We start from the raw sequence: 20197 nt of genomic DNA on the forward strand, positions 1-20197 counted from the left end.
ACAACATAGATTCTATCCATCTGATTTCTTGCCAGATTAAATGTAAATATTTACAACATGTATCATAAACACTATTTTACTACTGATTCTCTTGGTCATTAAGTTGTCACTCTTTCAGAGATGTACAAAATGCTATTCAAGGCAAAGATATATCCCAACAACTTTGTCATAATTGTAGTTTTGCATCAGTTGTCCAAAAACTTATAAACATCCAGTGTAAAGTTCCTTAGCTTTTTCAGGTGCTTTCTTTTGTCTTTTAATCTTTTGATATAACATTTTCTCAAATGAGATAGAGTCAAATAGGAAAATCATTTCTCTTAAGCTATTCCATTATTATAAAGGGTATGTGATCCAAGGTATTCTAGATTTAATATATTCCCATCTTGTAAAATGAGTTGCAATTCTAATGGTTGTTTGAAATAGTGTATTTATTTTTTACATCACTAGGTTTATATCAGAGTTTTCCCCTTTTAATTGAAATCTTTGGTGAATCTCAGAACTAGAATCTTTCAAGTGCAATGGAAAGGTAACAGATGAATAGGAGATAAGATTTATTATGGATAAGACCTTCAATTTTAGTGGGTTGTTTTTGTTATACTTTTTTGTTTGTAGTAAGCAAAAAAGTATTGATCAAATATTTATATTGAATGCATGATGTAATCTACATTTTTTGGATTAGCTTTTTACAGCCTTTGACAACAAATAAATCTATTTTTAGCATACTGTCCCTCTGGGCAAGAGAAAGTAGGTGACATGTGTAATCAGTGCCCAATCGGTTACTACAAAGACAACAATGAGAACCTGTTTGGAACCTGCCAACATTGTCCAGACAACTACATCACTCCATTCAGTAACAGAACAGCTAGATCACTCTGCATTATCAGTATGTATATATATATATATATATATATATATATATATTGATACTTCATATGGATGCAGTAAATTACTGCTTTTCTGCAAAATACAGCTTTTGTTATTTTTTATACATCTACAGATATGCATTTATCCAGATATATGCCATATTATCTGTAGGACATTCTGACACTGTTTATCAAGACCAAAATATCTGTGCTAAAATAATTTTTGTATGGCTTGAAATTTTAGACATCTTTGTAAAAGAATTTTGTTTATCCACTGATGAAATTTTTTTGGGGGGAAAGAAAATTGTAGTTCTACACTGATAAGACAAGTTATGTCATTACTCCTTTTGAAATGCATTGCTTATCTAACTTGTAATTATTTGTACGATTTAACTTGTCTAAAACTGGGAGGACCACGACTTACTATAGATCACTGACACTGATGCAGTGAATAACTTTATAAAAAAACTATTACTCACCTATAGAGAAAGAATGTCAGTTATAGAAACAGAAGAAGAAATAATCACTCTTTATTGAAAGAGAAAACTATAAAAGTCATTGTCTGCAACTTGAACATTTTGTTTAACACTTCTATTGTGGATAATGTGAAAGTTGCACTTAGTTATATAACTAGTTCAATGGATACTAACATATTTAAAAAATAATATTACACAAAACAGATCCTTAATTCATGTGTTTATATATGATGAATTAAAATATAATTTAGTTTGTTATTAGTATGAACAAGTTTGAGTATTACATAATGCAACCTGGCAACAACTGTTCATGTTTTGTCAAGGTAATATTTCTGACTGACATTATATTCTACCACTTGCCACCAGACACATTTCTGCCATAACTATCCAGAGTTATGTTACAACCTGCAAGCAGTCAGAGCTATATTTATGTCAGATATTCATGGGTGGAAGTGATTATACAAGATTAAAACATGGCAAAATTCTTTTGCTTCATGTCTGAAGTTGTGTTTTTCAATATGCTTGTATTATCTAGTGGACTGAAATAAACTAGATGAAAATAGGCATCGAGTAGTGTCAGTTTTCATTTATTATCATTTTAATGTTATCATAGGAGTCACTGTATGAATGAAATGCAGCCTGGTTATGTTTTTTATTGGCAAGTATTTAAAAGATAACTTTTCAACATGAGTTAAAGAAAGTGAATGTGGTTTTCCATTTTATAATTTAGCATTGGTAAAAAAAATGGGAAATATTTCAACACTCATTCTTGTTCAGCATTCATTTGTACTTACCATTTTATGCTCTGTTGAGAGGCTGCAGGAGGGGTGGAACGACCAATTTATGAAATCCCAGATGCAATCCTGGGGTATAGTGCATCAAGAGTGTGGATTGGTGTATTTGTGAAAGCCTGCCACAAATTCTTTATTCATGTGGGCCATTGTGGTGTAAATATATGTATGTGGCACACAAACATATTCATTATCGATAGATAATATCCTCAGGAAGGGCTTCACACCATGGAAATTCCCAAGCTAAAAATATTATTCCCCTAAAATCAAAGCTTCCCATATATTGTTTTAATTGGCTGGTATCATTTGGAATTCTCTTATTCTGGCCATGATCTTGGGCACATGATGCACTTTGAGATCAAGCCAAGATTACTGATTAACTACATTTAAAAATCTCAGTCTTATGGTTTCATGGAAGACTTATGTGTAGGGACTGAGGAACTATTTAAAAGGCATCAAACACTTCCTTGAATAAGGCATTCAATATTTATCTATCTAATGGTCTTTTCAGGAATGGGATAGTAAGAAAAGGAAAGATAGTTATTAACACTGTGTTGTTTTACGTAACCTGTCCAGAATGGTTGATTTTCTTTTCTCAGCAGCTTGTGTTAACTTTGATGTTTCTCACATTTGTGGTTGGGCATACACTTTGTAATGCGTTTTCATGGCATTGGCAGAAAGTCTGTTCATATCACCACTTTTTCAGTGTTACTAAGAGCAATTAATCACAGACACATAAACATCTCGTTTCTTCAGAATGTTTGGCAGATATTTCATCTAGTTGTTATTACTTATATTTTTCCTGTCATTGTTTTGCTAACAAGTAAATGACCCACTTTTTGAAAGATCATGGACCTCTTGACCTACTAAGTGAAAAAATTAACTAGTTTTATATACAAATCTCTTCATTTGTTTCATTTACTCTCAGGGAATTGTACAGCTGGAACTAAGAGGAATGCTAATGACACAGCTTGTGAAGACTGCCCACTAAACATGTACCAGCCTGATCCATACCAAACCTCCTGCATCAACTGTATTGCCAACACTGGAACCCGACAGATCCGGTCTACTAATGTGACACAGTGTGAAAGTAAAACACCATTTTTTTCCTCCATTTCTACATCTGTTTATCTGTCTTTCTTAATCAATCAAGATACTGTAAATTCTGGCTCAATATTAAATCATTTTTGTCTTCTGATATACCTGATGATGGCAAAGAAGTAACAAAGCAAACTTGCATGTCTTGCTAATTTTTAACCTCACCAATGTTTGTCCACTAAAAGTTCTTATCCATCACAGTTCACGAATGTACCATATTTTTATGACTACATAGTCAGAACACAGGTGTCACTTTTCTTATGTCATTGACGTTGGTTGATGATGTTGGAGCCAACATTAAGTTTAAGTTATTGGCCAAGTTTTTCTGATACTCTTGCATCTTCATTCATAACACATGATGGCTATATTCATAATCAAATGTTTAACTCTTTAGCTACGACTGCCGCATCTAAACATCTCCTGTAAATAGCTCCTGAACCCCACTGACACATCTATGCAGTGCCAGTAAGCCTAGTTTACTACCCCAGTATCGCTTATGTGTGTAAAGTTCAGCAATACTCGAAACCCCAGTGTTGCAACTATACAGACATGACTGCTATGTTAATTAAACATTGATAGCAGCATCTGAACCTGTCTCCATGGATTTCGTACATACAATCCTGATGAAGAGTGCACCAAAGTCATGTGAACTTGATCCAATTCCAACATCACTGCTGCTTGAGTGCTTAGATCCACTATTGCTTGTCACTAACTGATGTTATTAATACCTCTCTCTCATCCAGGGAATTCCCATCATTTTTTTTAAACTGCCATTGTAAATCCTCTGCTGAAGAAACCAACACTAGACCATAATGATTTAAAGAACTACCACCCAGTTTCTAATCTCCCATTCATATCAAAAATCTTAGAAAAGGTTGTTCTATCCCAGCTTGTATCTCATCTGAATTCAAACAGTCTTTTTAGCAATGTACAATCTGCAGATCGCCCTTGCCATAGTACTGAAACTACTCTTCTAAAAGTAGTTAATGACATTATCTCTGCTTTGGATAGTGGAAAGATTACAGTCCTCACCCTGCTTGATTTGTCTGCAGCATTTGACACAATAGACCATGATATATTACTTCACCATCTCCAGCATGTATTTGGCATTCATGATACAGCCTTACTGTGGTTCAAGTCCTACTTGGTCAACAGGACACAAGTTGTGTCTGCAAATGGAATACACTCCAGCCCAGTTGATCTATCTTGTGGTGTTCCACAGGGGTCTGTTCTTGGACCTGTTCTCTTCATTCTATACACTCAGCTGCTCTGAAGTGTCATAGATCATCATCCAGTGTCTCACCAATTTTACGCTGATGACATCCAAATATACAAATCTAGCTACCCAACTGAAGTTGATGCTACCATCCAAGGTGTAGAGAGGTGCATTTCTGATGTGAAATCATGGATGACATGTAACACGCTGCAGATGAATGATGATAAAACTGAGGCCATTCTGATTACAACACAAAAACTTTCTCATTCACATCCTTTACCTCAAACAATAAATATCAGCAACACCAACATTAAATTCACACAATCAGTACGAAACCTGGGTGTTACACTGGACAGTACTCTCACATTGCACCAATATGTCATGAACATATGCAAGGCTGCATATCTTGAGCTGAGATGCATCAGCTCCATTCGCAAATATCTTTCAGTTGATGCCACTTGTGTGTTCATTAGTACTTTCAAGATTGGACTATTGTAACTCAATTCTGTCTGGTTCATCTCAATATCTACTCCAGAAACTTCAAAAAGTTCAAAACAAGCTGCTCGGATCATACTTAGAGTACCACGATCAGAGCACACCTCCCCGCTGCTCTGTACCCTACACTAACTTGCCATTGGATCCAGAATCAAACACAAAATTTGTTCTCTGTGCTACGTTTCACCGACGGACTCTAGTCCAACATACCTATCCAACCTCACCCATGCGTACACACTGGCAAGATATTTACGCTCCTCTTCTGACAATCATATACTCATTATTCCCACTATGAAAACAAAGTCATATGGACAGCATTCTTTTGCATACAAGGGCCCAGCAACATGGAATGAATTGCCCACTGAACTTAGACACAAAGACACAGTGATCCCATTCAAGAGTGCTCTCAAAACTCACTTATTTCAACTGCAAGAACAAACTTAAAGACCTAATAATGTTTCCTACCTTAAATATTCTCAGCATGTTTTTTTTCTGTTTTCTAATTTCATGCTGTTTGTGTTTGTAATGATATCATTATATATGTTTTTTATCTTATAGGTGTTGTCTAATGTTGTAAAGCGCTTAGAGCTTCTAAAGATCAGGCGCTATACAAAGTCCTCATTATTATTATTATTATTATTGGTTGAAAGTACAGAAGTTTACATATTTTTGATTAAAATAACCAATGAGAAGACTGTTTACTCAACATTTTGATACAAGTTTGAAAGCTGAGAGGCTAAATTTAGACACTGTAAAGCCTTTTCTGCGCTTTACGATACATGTGTAGTTGAGATAAACAAAGATGGATTCCGATTCAGATATGAGTGACTTTAAAGGGTTCATTGCAAGTGATATTGAAGAGTTTAATGGACGATTTTTAGAAAATGGATGAGCTATTAATGTTAGTCCCATTTCAACACCAGACATAAGTGATTTTTAATCGGATGACAAGGCAGACATAGTCCCATTTGCACAATGGAGTGATGACCTCGCCCTGTTGGAGATCAAAGATTTTAATTGATTCTCATGTTGGTTCAACAACTGAGCTTGGACCACTAAGCAATGAGAAAGATTTCTTTCTCAGGTTTTTTCCTGAATGTCTGGTGGAAGAGCTAGTGAAAGAAACAAACGATTATGCCAAGAAAATGGGGGACCAAAAGCAAGAGAACTCGGTTACCCAGTGCAGTGCACTATAAATAGAACACCTGTTACCTATACACATAGACCTGCCTGTTAACTCTTAAGCAATGTAGTGTATGTTACGTTTAACAGCAATTGTAACCATCTTACATTTTTGGTACACATCTATTATGTATGGAAAAATTTAAGAGTAAAGTCCGTTTGTTATAGCTGTGTAATTATTTTTCACGGAAGGATTTTTTATGTGATTTAAAATCTGGGTAACTTTGCTCTATGAGGTAAAGGGTTAAATCCAATTCAAGTTGGAAAAAAAGGAAAAAGAACAAGAAAAAATGTAGAAAGAATTTATTGTCCTTAAAATGAACAATTAAGTTAGAACTGTCAGAAACTGAATTAAGTTTGGATGAAAATTATTCGAAATGTACAAGAAACTAAAGATAAATTGTAATAAAATGGAATAAAGGTTGTTTTTTTTTAACAGTGAAGTTGTTTCTCATTGATTTTTTTAAAATGAAATTACATTGATATTTCAATAACAAAATCTCTGATATTTTCAGAAAGCTTGGCAAAATTGAAGTGATAGGGAACTAGACTAGCTGTTGATTCACCAACAAACAAGATTCCTTTTTTAAAAAAGACAAGAAATTTATTTCGTGAGACAATCATCTACGTTGAAACTCAATTTTTGTATTGCTTAATTAGTACAGTATTGATGTCTTGAATTAATTAATTGGAATTAAAAAGAAACTTCTTACATCCTTGAGGATATCTCTAGTACCAATTCAAGAATTCTCTGAAACTTGCTTGCCCACAATGGTCCGTATCTGTGAAATCAGACTCTTTATTTTACAAAGTATTCATTTCGCTTGGCTGCCTTGTTATCTTTGATCACAGTTATGAAAGAGTCTGTTAATTTAAGGTAGTTTATGTTACATACACAATAACATTTATAAGTGTTCGATTGATCAAATGAAGTGAGATTAACCGACATAAAACCTGGGGCCGCTAGATTTTAAGTTTGTAGGATTTTTTAACTTTTCTTTTATTGCACCTCCTTTATTTGATTGAAAAGACATCATTTTTGTGATAATACAAAGGAGGCCAGCTTTTAATTCAGTGAAACAATACAACAAATACTTCCAGAAGTCAGTTATCAAAATACGGTCAGCACTTAATTAGGTTCTCAGAGAAATGCTCTCAGACATAGCTGTTATGGTAGATTGATGCATTTTACATTTATTACAAGAGAACAGATTGCACTTAAAAAGAACTAAAAGATAGAACTAGAACACAAATTTCAATTGAGATTTTTTTAAATTTAATTTGTATTTATTAAGTTACTGCCTCTACTCTGTGTAAGTGACATTTTCATTGATTGAAATTTCCTTACATAATGTTAATTACAGTGTACTAGGAATGTCGTTTGCAAAGAAAATGTAAAAAATTGTATGACCTATTTTTAAATTTGATATTTCATAGTGTTGATTAATTTCTAGGTCTTTTCTACCATTTTCGATGATAAAATGAGTGATACATCAAAGTTTCCATTACCAATTTTGATCGCGATTTTCTTCAAGTTCAGCAGATAGCAATAAATGCTTGGGGTATTTTCTGGTTTAAAAAATGGGATACAAATTGCCTGACCCTGCATTATAAGCGGGTTTGCGAGTTATTAGGGCACAAGTTATTGAGAGTGGTGTACCTACAAATATTGGTATTCCATAGTAAATAGTGTATTCCTAATAATTTTTAATACTGTTGCTAACAGAAAATTTTTTTTATGTTATTCTTTTTAAAAAAGTCATTAAAATTTCCCATTTTCAAAGTTGTTCAGATTTACACAGTTTCAAAGTCATTTAGAATAAAAATGAAATATAAACTTTTATTTGATTTTAGCATTTTGTGCCTCTGGATTCGAGAAGACCAGCACTGGTTGTCAGCCATGTGAACAAGGTTACTACAAGGACAACAGCCTAGGTCTCTTCTCAGTGTGCACCATCTGTCCTATGGATTTCATTACACCTGGAATGAATGCTACGTCTGTGGCACAGTGTAATATAGGTATGTCAGTGTATTAAAGAAGTAATGGCAATTCCAAAATTAAATTGAGGGATAAGGTGGTGCTTATTTTAATAAATTATTAGTAATGGGGCATTTAAATCTTTTATATTCTGTTTTGATCAGTTGGGTGTATTATTCTGTGAGGTTGTGCATTTGTTCATCCATTAAAATTTATTTTTCTTATCGATAATCTTGGAACCCGTACAAAATTTTCCATACATACTTTTACAGAAATATCCATATGGACATTTTTATTCTATAGTTGAAGCACTCTTATGGATTTCAGTGTATCCATATGGAAATGTTATGGATTCCGTACGTACTCTGTATGGAAAATCTCATGGAATATGCAAATTAGTCCATGAGATCTGTAGGTTGTCCATATGGAATAAAATTAAAATTCCATATGGAACTTGGCAATAATTCATATGGAATTTGTGAATAGTCCATATGGAATTGGCAAATATGCCATATGGAATTTGCAAATGGTCCATATGGAATTTGTAAATAGTTCATATGGAATTTGGTAATAGTTCATCCCATACAAAATTTTCCAGGCATACTTAAGGCGGATTTCAGACGGATTTTTTAAGCACTTTCTGCCTAAACCATAAAAAAAATCTGCTTCAGATTTCTATTAAACTGCCTAATGATTCTTAGACATTATTGGGAATCAATGATAAATATTAACAATAATTTTTAAAATGGATCATAAATTTTATTTTGACAGACATTATCAAATAAGATTTAGGTTTTTTTGTACTCATTTTCTCTCTCACATACAAAACCTAATCCATGATGGCATCAAATATTAAGTCTTTTTCATTTCACTGAAAAGTTTGGTGAGATTTCACAAATATTTGACTAAAACTTTTGTGAGATTTCACTAAAAGTTTGATCATTATATAGCATTTTACTGAAGTTTCAATAGTTTTTCAGACATTTCAGAAGGTATCAAATTAATAATGAATATGAATTAAACAGGACTTTATTAACCAAGGCGATATTAAGTTTGCATGATTTTTTTTTACAGATGTTGTAATTATATGACATCCAAGGCAAGAGATATGGGAGTTAATAATAATAATAATAATAATATTGATGACTTTTTTTAGAGAAGTTAACTTAATTAGTTACAGAACTAATCTACCTTGAGGCCTTCTATCTGTGATGTACAACATATACAGTATATACAACATGATATGAAGAATCTGGCTTGACACTAAAAAATAAAGTGGTTTTAAAATTCAATGTATCAAGCCTGGAAGATATGCACATGCATCTGTGAACACATGAACATATATAAAATATAAAATATTAATCTGCATTGAAAAATTCAACTGTGAAAATAATGCAAAACTACAGAAAAACATCCATTTGAGACTTGAAAAGAAGAAATGCTAGGAGCCTGCCATATGTCACTTGTACTGCAGACTTGATTTTTGATTAATGTACAAACTATGATGCTGTTGTGGTCTCTTGAATTAGTCCTTGTTCCATAAGCAGCCATGACAAACGTTTATCATGATATAATTACTCTTATGTTACACTGAATTCCAACACACCATGAATATTTTGCTAATATACACAATAATGCCTCACGATATTGAAAGATGATTCTATGTGTGGGCCAAGAAAATTCCGCAAAGATATGATGATCTTTGATAGACATGGGTATTTTGCAACAATGCCCACCAGTGATCTATATATTGTCCTCATTAAATTCATTCTGGAAGTTAATCAGTTTTGAGTTATATAACTTTGAAATCATCCTGGTTCAATTCCTTGTCCTATTTAGCACTTTAACATTCAAGCTTATCTCATTGCCGCACATTTTTCAGATGGTTATTCAAACTTGTATCCTGCTCGAATCGCCATGTTTAGCATTCCCATCAGTTTCCGTTACGCAACGGTTCACTGGGCAAGTACAAAATTTTGACCAATCAGAAAGCTCTTTACAGCGATCATCCTTTCAATAATAAATGGAACAAATACTTATTATAAAGCTTGTTGTGGAATGGGACTGGATAGAGCATTATTTAAAAAAGAAAGTTTAGGACACGATATTAAAAAAAGGGTCCATATTGAGGAAAATCAGATTCCGGTCAGGAGAAAATTGAAACTTTGATTTAAACAGAAAACAAGAAAACTTGTCAGAGGGCAGTTAAATCCAGTTTAAGTTAAACAAAAATACAACAACTCCCGTACGAAATTTTCAACATGGAATGGATATGGAATCCATACGTACTTTTACAGAAATATCCATATGGACATTTCTGTTCTATATTTAAAGCACTCTTATGGATTTCAGTGTATCCATATGGAAATGTTATGGACTCCGTACGTACTCCGTATGGAAAATCTTATGGAATATGCTAATTAGTTCATGAGATCTGTAGGTTGTCCATATGGAATAAAATTAAAATTGCATATGGAATTTGGCAATAATTCATATGGAATTTGTGAATAGTCCATATGGAGTTGGCAAATATACCATATGGAATTTGTAAATGTTCCATATGGAATTTGTAAATAGTTCATATGGAATTTGGTAATAGTTCATCCCGTACAAAAATTTCCAGGCATACATAAGGCAGATTTCAGATGGGTTTTTTAAGTACTTTCTGTCTAAACCATAAAAAAATCTGCTTCAGATTTCTGTTAAACTGCCTAATGATTCTTAGACATTATTGGGAATTAAAGATGAATATTTCACTCTAATTTTTAAAATGGATATAAATTTTATTTTGACAGACATTATCAAATAAGATTTAGGTTTTTCTTGTCCTCATTTTCTTTCTCGCATACAAAGCCTAATCCATGATGGCATCACTTAAGTCTTTTTCATTTCACTGAAAAGTCTGGTGAGATTTCACAAATATCTAACTAAAACGTTTGTGAGATTTCACTACAATTTTGATCATTGTATAGTATTTTACTGAAGTTTCAGAAGTTTTTCATACATTTCAGAAGGTTTAAGATTAATAATGAATATGACTTAAACAGGACTTTATTAACCAAGGTGATATTAAGTTTGCATGATTTTTTTTACAGATGTTGTAATTATATGACATCCAAGGCAAGAGATATGGGAGTTAATAATAATAATAAAATTAATAATAATAATGACTTTATTTGGAGAAGGTAAGTTAATTGCAGAACTAATCTACCTTGAGGCCTATCTGTTATGTACAATATTTACAGTATATACAACATGATGTGAAGAATCTGGCTTGACACTAAATAATTAAGTGATTTTAAAAATCAAAGTATCAAGCCTAGAATATATGCACAGGCATCTGTGAACACATAAACATATATAAAATATTAATCTGCATTGAAAAATTCAACTGTGAAAATAATGCAAAATAATATAGAAAAGCATCCATTTGAGACATGAAAAGAAATGCTAAAAGCCTGCTATGTCACTGGTACTGCAACTTGATTTTTGATTAATGTACAAACTGTGATGCTGTTGTGGTCTCTTGACTTAGTCCTTGTTCAATAAGCAGCGTGACAAACGTTTATCATGATAGAAGTACTCTTATTTTACACTGAATTCCAACACACCTAGAATATTTAGATAATATACACAATAATGCCTCATGATATTGAACGATGATTCTACGTGGGCCAAGAAAATTCCGCAAAGATATGACCATCTTTAGACAGACATGGGTATTTTGCAAGAATTCCACCAGTGATCTATACTTTGTCCTCCTTAAATTCATCCTGGAAGTTAATCAGTTTTGAGTTATATAACTTCGAAATCATCCAGGTTCAATTCCTTGTCCTATTTAGCACGTTAGCCGCTACTGTCGAACTGTTATGGCACAAAAAGCGAAATGCTAATCCTGGCATTCAGTTTTCATACACACTGACCAATTACGCTCCCATCGACTTTGATTCAAGCTATTCTCTTTGCCACACATTTTTCAAATGATTATTCAAACTCGTAACCCACTCGAATCACCATGTTTAGCATTCCCGTCAGTTTCCGTTACGCAACGACTCATTGGACAAATACAAAATTTTGACCAATCAGAAAGCTCTTTACATTGATCATCCTTTAAATAATAAACGAAACAAATACTTATTAGAAAGCCCGTTACGGAATGGGACCGGATAGAGCATTATTTAAAAAAAGTTTCAGAGACTATATTTAAAAAAGGGTCCATATCGAGGAAAATCAGATTCAGGTCAGGAGAAAAGCAAAATTCTGATTCAAAACAGAATGCAAGAAAACTTGTTTGAGGGCAGTTAAATCCAGTTTAAGTTTAAAAAATACAACAACAACAATAACAAAATTTGATAAAGAAATATAATACAGAAAGATATGGAAAGAAGTTATTGTTCCCAAAATAAACAATACAATTACAGCTATCAGAAACAGGGAATATAAATGCTGCTGAAAATCAATCAAATTGTAAAAGAAACAAAAATAAATTTTATTATATCTTATTTATATTTTTTAAACTAAAATTTCAGTGATTTTGCAATCACAAAATATCACTATATTTTTAGAATTTTTGACAAACTCTCAGTGAAATTTCAATAAAAAATTCCCACTAATATTTTCAGAAATGTTGGCAGAATCAGTGAAATTTCAATCACAAAATTTCATTGATATTTTCCTAAATTTTGGTAAAATCTCCTAAAATACCATGATTTTAATGAAAATGGACATTTGAGTGAATGTCAAGAAATGTTCATTGATTTTGCTGAAATTTAAGTCACATTTTCACTAGGGCATGATTTTTATAGAGCATATTTTAATAGGAAGCCAAAAAAATTACTTTTCAGAATAAACATTAGATCAAGCCCAAAATCCACCTTGCACCAAAGATTCATCTATGCTTGTGCTACCAGATATTAATTTTCTGATCATGTTTACATTTTCCCTACTTTTTTGGTCATGTCTTTGTTTTTAAACATCTGTGGAAATAAATTAAAGAAAACTGACATACATGTGTTTCTTAAAATTTATGAGTATATATTCATCCTTCCACATCAGCTACACTGACTTATACAGGTACACAAACTCCCACCAACATTTCTATTTTAATCAGATAGTTTAGTTATTAAGTCTTCAGAGAGTATTTTCCATGATGATATAACACACGAGCCTGATTTCCATATGGAAAAAAGTGCTTATGGATTAAAGTTGCAACTTTATTCCATATGGAATTTTCACTTGCTGTGAAGTACTTATGGAATTGATATGGAATGAATTGTCTGATTCCATAAGTTTTTCAGTCCATATCTATTCCATATGGATTCCATAAGTATTCCATACAGAATCCATAATAAATTTCTGTACGGGCAACAATAACAAAATTTGATAAAGAAATATAACATGGAAAGATGTGGAAAGAAGTTATTGTGCCCAAAATAAACAATACAATTACAGCTATCAGAAACAGGGAATATAAATGCTGCTGAAAATCATTCAAATTGTACAAGAAACAATAAATTTTATTATATCTTATTGATATTTTTTACTGAATAGTCAGTGATATTACAAAGACAAAATATCACTATATTTTTAGAATTTTTAACAAACTGTCAGTGAAATTTCAATCACAAATTCCCACTGATATTTTCAGAAATGTTGGTAAAATCTCCTAAAATACCATAATTTTAGTGAAAAAGGACATTTGAGTGAATGTCAAGAAATGTTCATTGATTTTGCTGAAATTTAAGTCCCATTTTCACTAGGGTATAATTTTTGTAGAGCATATTTTAATAGGAAGCCAAAAAAATTACTTTTCAGAATAAACATCACATCAAGCCCAAAATCCACGTTGCACCAAATTTTCTAAGTCCAAAGATTCATCTATGCTTGTACTACCAGATATTAATTTTCTGATGATGTTTACATTTTCTCTACTTTTTTGGTCATGTCTTTGTCTATTTTTAAACATCTGTGGAAATAAATTAAAGAAAACTGATATACATGTGTTTCGTCAAATTTATATGAGTATATATATTCATCCTTCCACATCAATGACATATACATGTACTCTAACTCCCACCAATATTTCTGTTTGAATCAGATAGTTTAGGTTATTAATTCTTCAGAGTATTTTCTATGATGCTATAATACATGAGCCTGCTTTCCATATGGAAAAAGTGCTTATGGATTAAAGTTGCAACTTTATTCCATATGGAATTTTCACTTGCTGTGAAGTACTTGATATTGGAATTGATATGGAATAAATTGTCTGATTCCATAAGTTTGTCAGTTCATATCTCTTCCATATGGATTCCTGAAGTATTCCATATGGAATCCATGAAAAATTTTTGTACGGGAAGAGTTGGAGAGTATTTCATGAAGATATGTTCAAGTATATGACTAGAAAGTCTCTTGCATACAACAGCCATATCCCCTGCAGGAAGTGAAAGTTATGGCAAGGGAAAAACTAATTCTGTGACTTTTATCACTTTCTACAATATAATATTTGCACCACCTAAGATATTTTTATTAACATCAGACGGTTACATATTATGACTAGTCAGTGTGTTGCATTCCATAGGCACACCTCCTGTCTCAGTAACAAGAACATAGCAAGGGGAAATGCAATTTTGTGACTTGTATCCTTTTCAACATTATAACTTTTTAACCAATGAAAATATTCTAATGAAATTTTGATAAAGCGTATCTCAAAAGAAATGGTGAATACCACTGCCATGCCCCTACATCAAGATGTCAAGATCAAGGCAAGAGAAATACTAATCCTACATCTCGAATCCTTGCTCAGAGTATAACTTTTGAATTCCAGATGTTTTGATGAAACTTGAACCGTCTGTGTATCATGTATAGAAGAAAGTGTGCCACGTATCAAAAGCCATGCCTAATGCTTCTAGTCACAGCAAGACACAATCTAGCTCTGACTTGTACAAAGAGTATAGTTTTTAAGATAGGATTATCAAACTTGAACAAGTTGTAGGCTGTTTATCACATAGCATTTTCAAAGCATCCTGTTGTAAGGGCTTTCCAGTGTGCACATGTGACATTGACCTATTATCAAATATAATTTACTAAAAATAGAAAGCCCTTTAAGCAAGTTGTCAAAAATGGCTCAGCAGAATTTTACTAAATGTGTCTGCTAGCATCCTAGCATGGGAAACTTTCAGTTTTGTACACATGATCACTGATGCTCATCTGCCATCCAATATGGCAACTGTTACTAAAAATAGAAACCCTTCAAATGACTTCTCAGAAAGCACAAAACCTGTTTTTACTAAATTTGATATCTGGCATCCTGACATGAAGGGCTTTACAATTTTTTCAAATAAAGCTAATGCGTCATCATACCTCACCAGTATTAAAAATAAGGAAATGCTTCACAGAACTTCTTAATAACCATTCAACATAATTTGATCAAAATATTTAGAGAAAGCATACTGTCATGAAGGCATTTGAGTTTTATTAGTGTCAGTAATCCATATTTGCCATCAAAGATGGTTGCCATAACTTGAAAAACATGTTAACAGCTTCTCAAAAGTGTGAAAATATGACCAAATTTGACCACCATTGCCTGAAGGATTTTCAAATTTCTACAAATGATGCATATCAACCATCAGATATTTTCCACCATTAATAAAAATAGAAATACCTTAAGCTACTTCACTGCTTCTCAAGAATTTGACCAAATTTGACATACCATCCTTGCATGAAGGGTATTCAGATCAGACATCCTGAAATCCATGTATTTGTAGCAAATGCTCAACCAAAACATTGATCATAGGATGTCTAAAATATCATTGCCAACTTATCTTTGCTTTGTTTACCCATTACACTCTCAAATAAACACAATAACAAAGTAAAATTAAAATGTCCCTTAGTCTGATATACAGATTGTTCCATTATCAGACAGTCAATAAAGGTGTCACCAACGAAGCTTAATTTGAAGATGACTGAATTTAGTTCACTCATCTTTTCATTGTTGAACAATCAATAGAGATTGTTTAGTCTTTTTAAGTTTTCCCGATTGTTTCAAAACTCTACAGACGCAACAGAGCACAAATCAAATGATGTGTGAAAGTTTATCTCCTGGACTTATGAAAAACTCAATAATTTAATGATTGACCTAGAGTCCATGCTATATATGAGACCCACACACTTTGTTTCCTAACTGTGTTGCATTATCAGCACACCATACTTATAAAACAGAATAGGAGATGACTAGTCAATATTAAGATCAAAGATACTAGCAAGATCAACTAACATTTTTTTTATCATTGTCCAGAGCTTAACTATTAATCTGATTAAATAAAACTTCACCTAAATGCCTATAATTTAAGTGCTATGTATTTTTTATGTGGTTAGTTGGCTTGTTGTCGATTGAAATGATTTTTTTTTAAAAAGAGTATCATAAACTACTGTTGTTGGGTGAAATTCTGTCGTATTGTGCTGTCAAAGAAAACATGAATTTTGATAACAATTAGTTTCAGAGGAAAATTATGAATGTTGTAAGGATAATAAGTCCAGAATGAAACTTTACACATTTTCCAGAATATTTAATAACTATATATATAAGTTTACTCTTTTTTTTTTAAATTTGCATCTTCTTTCATTAAAATTTCAGATTTATTTCCACTGTATTAAAGGAAATATATATCTAGTAAGAGCCATTAGAATTGCAGGATCCCAGTGATGCAAATTAAATCAATTGACCATCAAAGACAGCCATCATTACTAAATATAAAAAATGCATTATTGCTGTTCCCAACAGTGCTTAGCACAATTTGACCAACTTTGACAGCACTATGGCATGAAGGTCTTTAAAGTTGTAGAAATTATGCCAATCCATGATCAAACATGGCTACATTTACTTAGTAAAAATATCATTTAAAAAAACAAGAAAATTGCATCACCTATGATAATGTCGTAAAGGCATTTTGTTATTGGACTATTGGAAAAATGTTGCTGATTGTCATTATGGATGAAGGCATAAGAAAAAAGAGAAACAATGAAACATTAGTTTTCAGAAAACATGTAATTAGCAGCGTTCAAATGAAATTTCTACAGAAAGCGTCATGCAGGGCCAGATTTCCTAGCAAACTGTTCTTACATTTGGTTATTAGGCATATGTCAGACAGGTGAGTGATGTCAGGTCCACATAAGTCTTGTTTTCAAATTCAGACTATTCCAAAGTCACAAGTCTTACACAAGGACTTTCTGATCATTTCCCCGTGTTGAACCTAAGTATATTTGGTTAAGCATACATATTGTTTGAAGGTTATGAAATAAGTTGATTTCATTTGTACAACTAGGATTTAACTTGACTTTAAGTTTAGAACTAAGTTGCTCATTTCATTGTTTCAGATAATCATGATTTGCTTGTAAGATAAAAGAACTAATCTAGGTAACAAAATTTACATGATTTGTTTTGTTGATTCAGGATCCAAAAGGAAGAAGTAAATCATTTAATATCTAGAAATTTTAAGAGATTGGTTGGAGAGGAATGGATTTGAAAGAGGATAACCTGGCAATTTGGTTTTGATTGTTCTTAGGTGCAAATCAATTTTTAGCATTTCCAGTGGACCAAAATTGGCTCTTCCTGAAATTAGATCCAAAATTAGAAGGATTCTGTAAGAGACTGGCATCAGGAGTGGCTCTTTTTCTCACCTATGAGACACAACTGTAACTTTTGCTTTCACTGTGCTTTCATTTGATAGAGCATTTAACCAATCACAGACAAAATGACACATCATGTTTATAAAGATGCACATTGACTCTTATAGAATTAATCAATCAGCTCCTTGATCAGGATTACATATAGCACATTGAATTGGTTGTTGTATGGTGATGATCCTTGGAAAATATAAATTTTTAAAAAACAAAGTGAGAAGTATATCAACAAATAATTGATCCACTGTTATTGGAATGGTGCACACAATGGATGTCTGGGGTAAAAACAAAAGGCAATGTGAAAGATAACAACAAATCAATGATCCATTGTTAGTGAAATGTTGCACACATGGAGTGTTGGGGGGTGGGGTAGTTATTCTGGTATTTTTCCTTCAGGTACATTACCCAGCCATTAATACATAAGGACGAGGATCACTCTCTCACAAAACCAGCTCTTTTGAGCTACAATGTTTTCAATGCAGCATTTCAATCTGGCTAGACCCCAAGTTTAGTAAATCACTCATCTTGACTGCATGTTTCATCAGTTTCATCATATCAGTAGTTATAGTGTCACCAATGGGTTTGATGATTGATGTTTACAATATACCCATTCATGGCATTAACACACAGATAACTCCCAACACCCATCAATAACATTTCCAGTACTGGCTCCATCTGTGACTGCAATTACCAGTACAGTATATCAAGAATTCAGCACAGTGATCATTGTTCCTGTTACACCTGTTTCTGGCTTCAGGATAGAGATATTGTCCGACACCTGGCCTAAATAATTCCTAAACAAGGATGAGACAGCACTTATTGACCCTTCTCCAGCTAAGGCAAACTTTTTTTCCCAGATGATAGGTACCAGTGTGAGGTCCACCACTTTGACAGTATAGGAAGGAAAGTGGAGAGTGCTATCCCTGTGGGAACACAGCACTCTGGCTAAACTCTTGATACCACAATGTATCATGTTTTTTCTTTGGCTCTTCAAGGAGTTAGATTACTATTCTATAATCTGTCTATAGTTTCAGCATGATGGTTCAGCTTTACTTGTGCTAAGAGCAGGCTTCTGCTCATGCATTCAGTCAGCCCTTAGTTGTAAAAACACTTTCCTTATGGTCCCTTCTCCAACAGGTCATTTGCAGGACTCCATGAAGTCTTTTGAAATGATACACAAAGTAAACCAAGCCAATGAGAAGTGCAGTATCTTATTTAGTTCTGGGATGGAGATCAGCTAGATTTTATCTCAGAGATTATTCATCCAAAGGGCTCAGTTTGATCTATATCAGCAACACAATACACTACCTTGCAAGGTTGTTCAGCAGCTACAGAATAATGCAGACAAAAAACAAAATTTTCTGGGAGTTGGTTGGTGGGAGATTTTTGTCTCTGCAAGTCACACCATGTTGAGTTGCTAACTCTAACCTCTATTTCTCACATGATTTGGAACTGCTGCTGATACATCTTGGGATTAGACATTGGGCCTTCTCCTGAATTAGAGACTAAATTCTGCACATTTTTTCTATTCTCCTAATGTATTATGATCAGGTAATGTGTTTAAAGAAGAAAGAATATTTGGAAAAAGGTGTGTTTCTTTCATAATACTTATATAATCACACCCTCCCAACCTCCCTGCTGGTACATTTTAAAACCTGGCAGCTGGGCATGTATAGTTAACTGTAGTATGGATGGAATTTAGTGACAATACTACCATCCAATGGGATGATCACTCTTGTCTGACTCCCACTGGGGTGGATAGATGAGTTTTAATAATATTTTTTATAGAAAAATGGCCTGAGAGGGCTGGTAGTGGTCATACTCCTAATATATTACAATTTGGTAAGTATTATTGAAGATTTTTAGTCAAAAAATTGTTTTTTTTATGAGACTTCTAGATCCATGTATATACCTGGCTGAGTTACAGGCTATCGTTTTATAGATCTATGAATCTAATTTCCTTATGAAACTGTATGAATGGATTTTTTAAGATGTAGTATTTATATCAAATCAATCTTGCTTGACTGTTCAAATAAAGTACCATATAGGCTACTAAAACCCATGGCATTAGTTGAATTGCGTAGTCAGACCTGCATTATTCTAGACCATATTGCCTAACTCTTGATAATACATCCAACCTTGTCTGTTTTGTACATAAATGTACATTTTTTTTATTTGTACAGGAAATTGCTCTGCAGGGTACATGATCAGCTCTTCAAATAACAGTCAGTGTTTGCCTTGTGCAAAGGGATTTTACCAGCCCAATAAATGGAGGAGTTCATGCATCCAATGTGGCACTGACAAGACGACAGAAAGGAATGCTTCCACCAACATCACTGACTGCATCTGTAAGTACCATGAAATCAAGCACAAAATAATTTCACACTTTTACTTGAGACTCTTGTCATATCTTCTGTATT

The 20197-nt window shown here is 33.0% G+C and overlaps 1 protein-coding gene across 1 annotated transcript in view; it reads left to right on the forward strand.

Moving 5' to 3' along the window:
* LOC149802314 (uncharacterized) overlaps window positions 1-20197 on the forward strand; it is a 180449-nt gene that overhangs the window by 38375 nt on the left and 121877 nt on the right. Inside the window, exons 14-17 of the mRNA XM_089951529.1 lie at window positions 719-883; window positions 3059-3220; window positions 7976-8140; window positions 19961-20125. Coding sequence (XP_089807655.1) covers window positions 719-883; window positions 3059-3220; window positions 7976-8140; window positions 19961-20125 — 657 coding nt within the window. The remainder of the gene's footprint in view (window positions 1-718; window positions 884-3058; window positions 3221-7975; window positions 8141-19960; window positions 20126-20197) is intronic.

The sequence above is a fragment of the Sinohyriopsis cumingii genome, chromosome 3, assembly GCF_028554795.1.
Source record: "Sinohyriopsis cumingii isolate HCF-2022 chromosome 3, ASM2855479v2, whole genome shotgun sequence".
Taxonomy (NCBI): Eukaryota; Metazoa; Mollusca; class Bivalvia; order Unionida; family Unionidae; genus Sinohyriopsis; species Sinohyriopsis cumingii.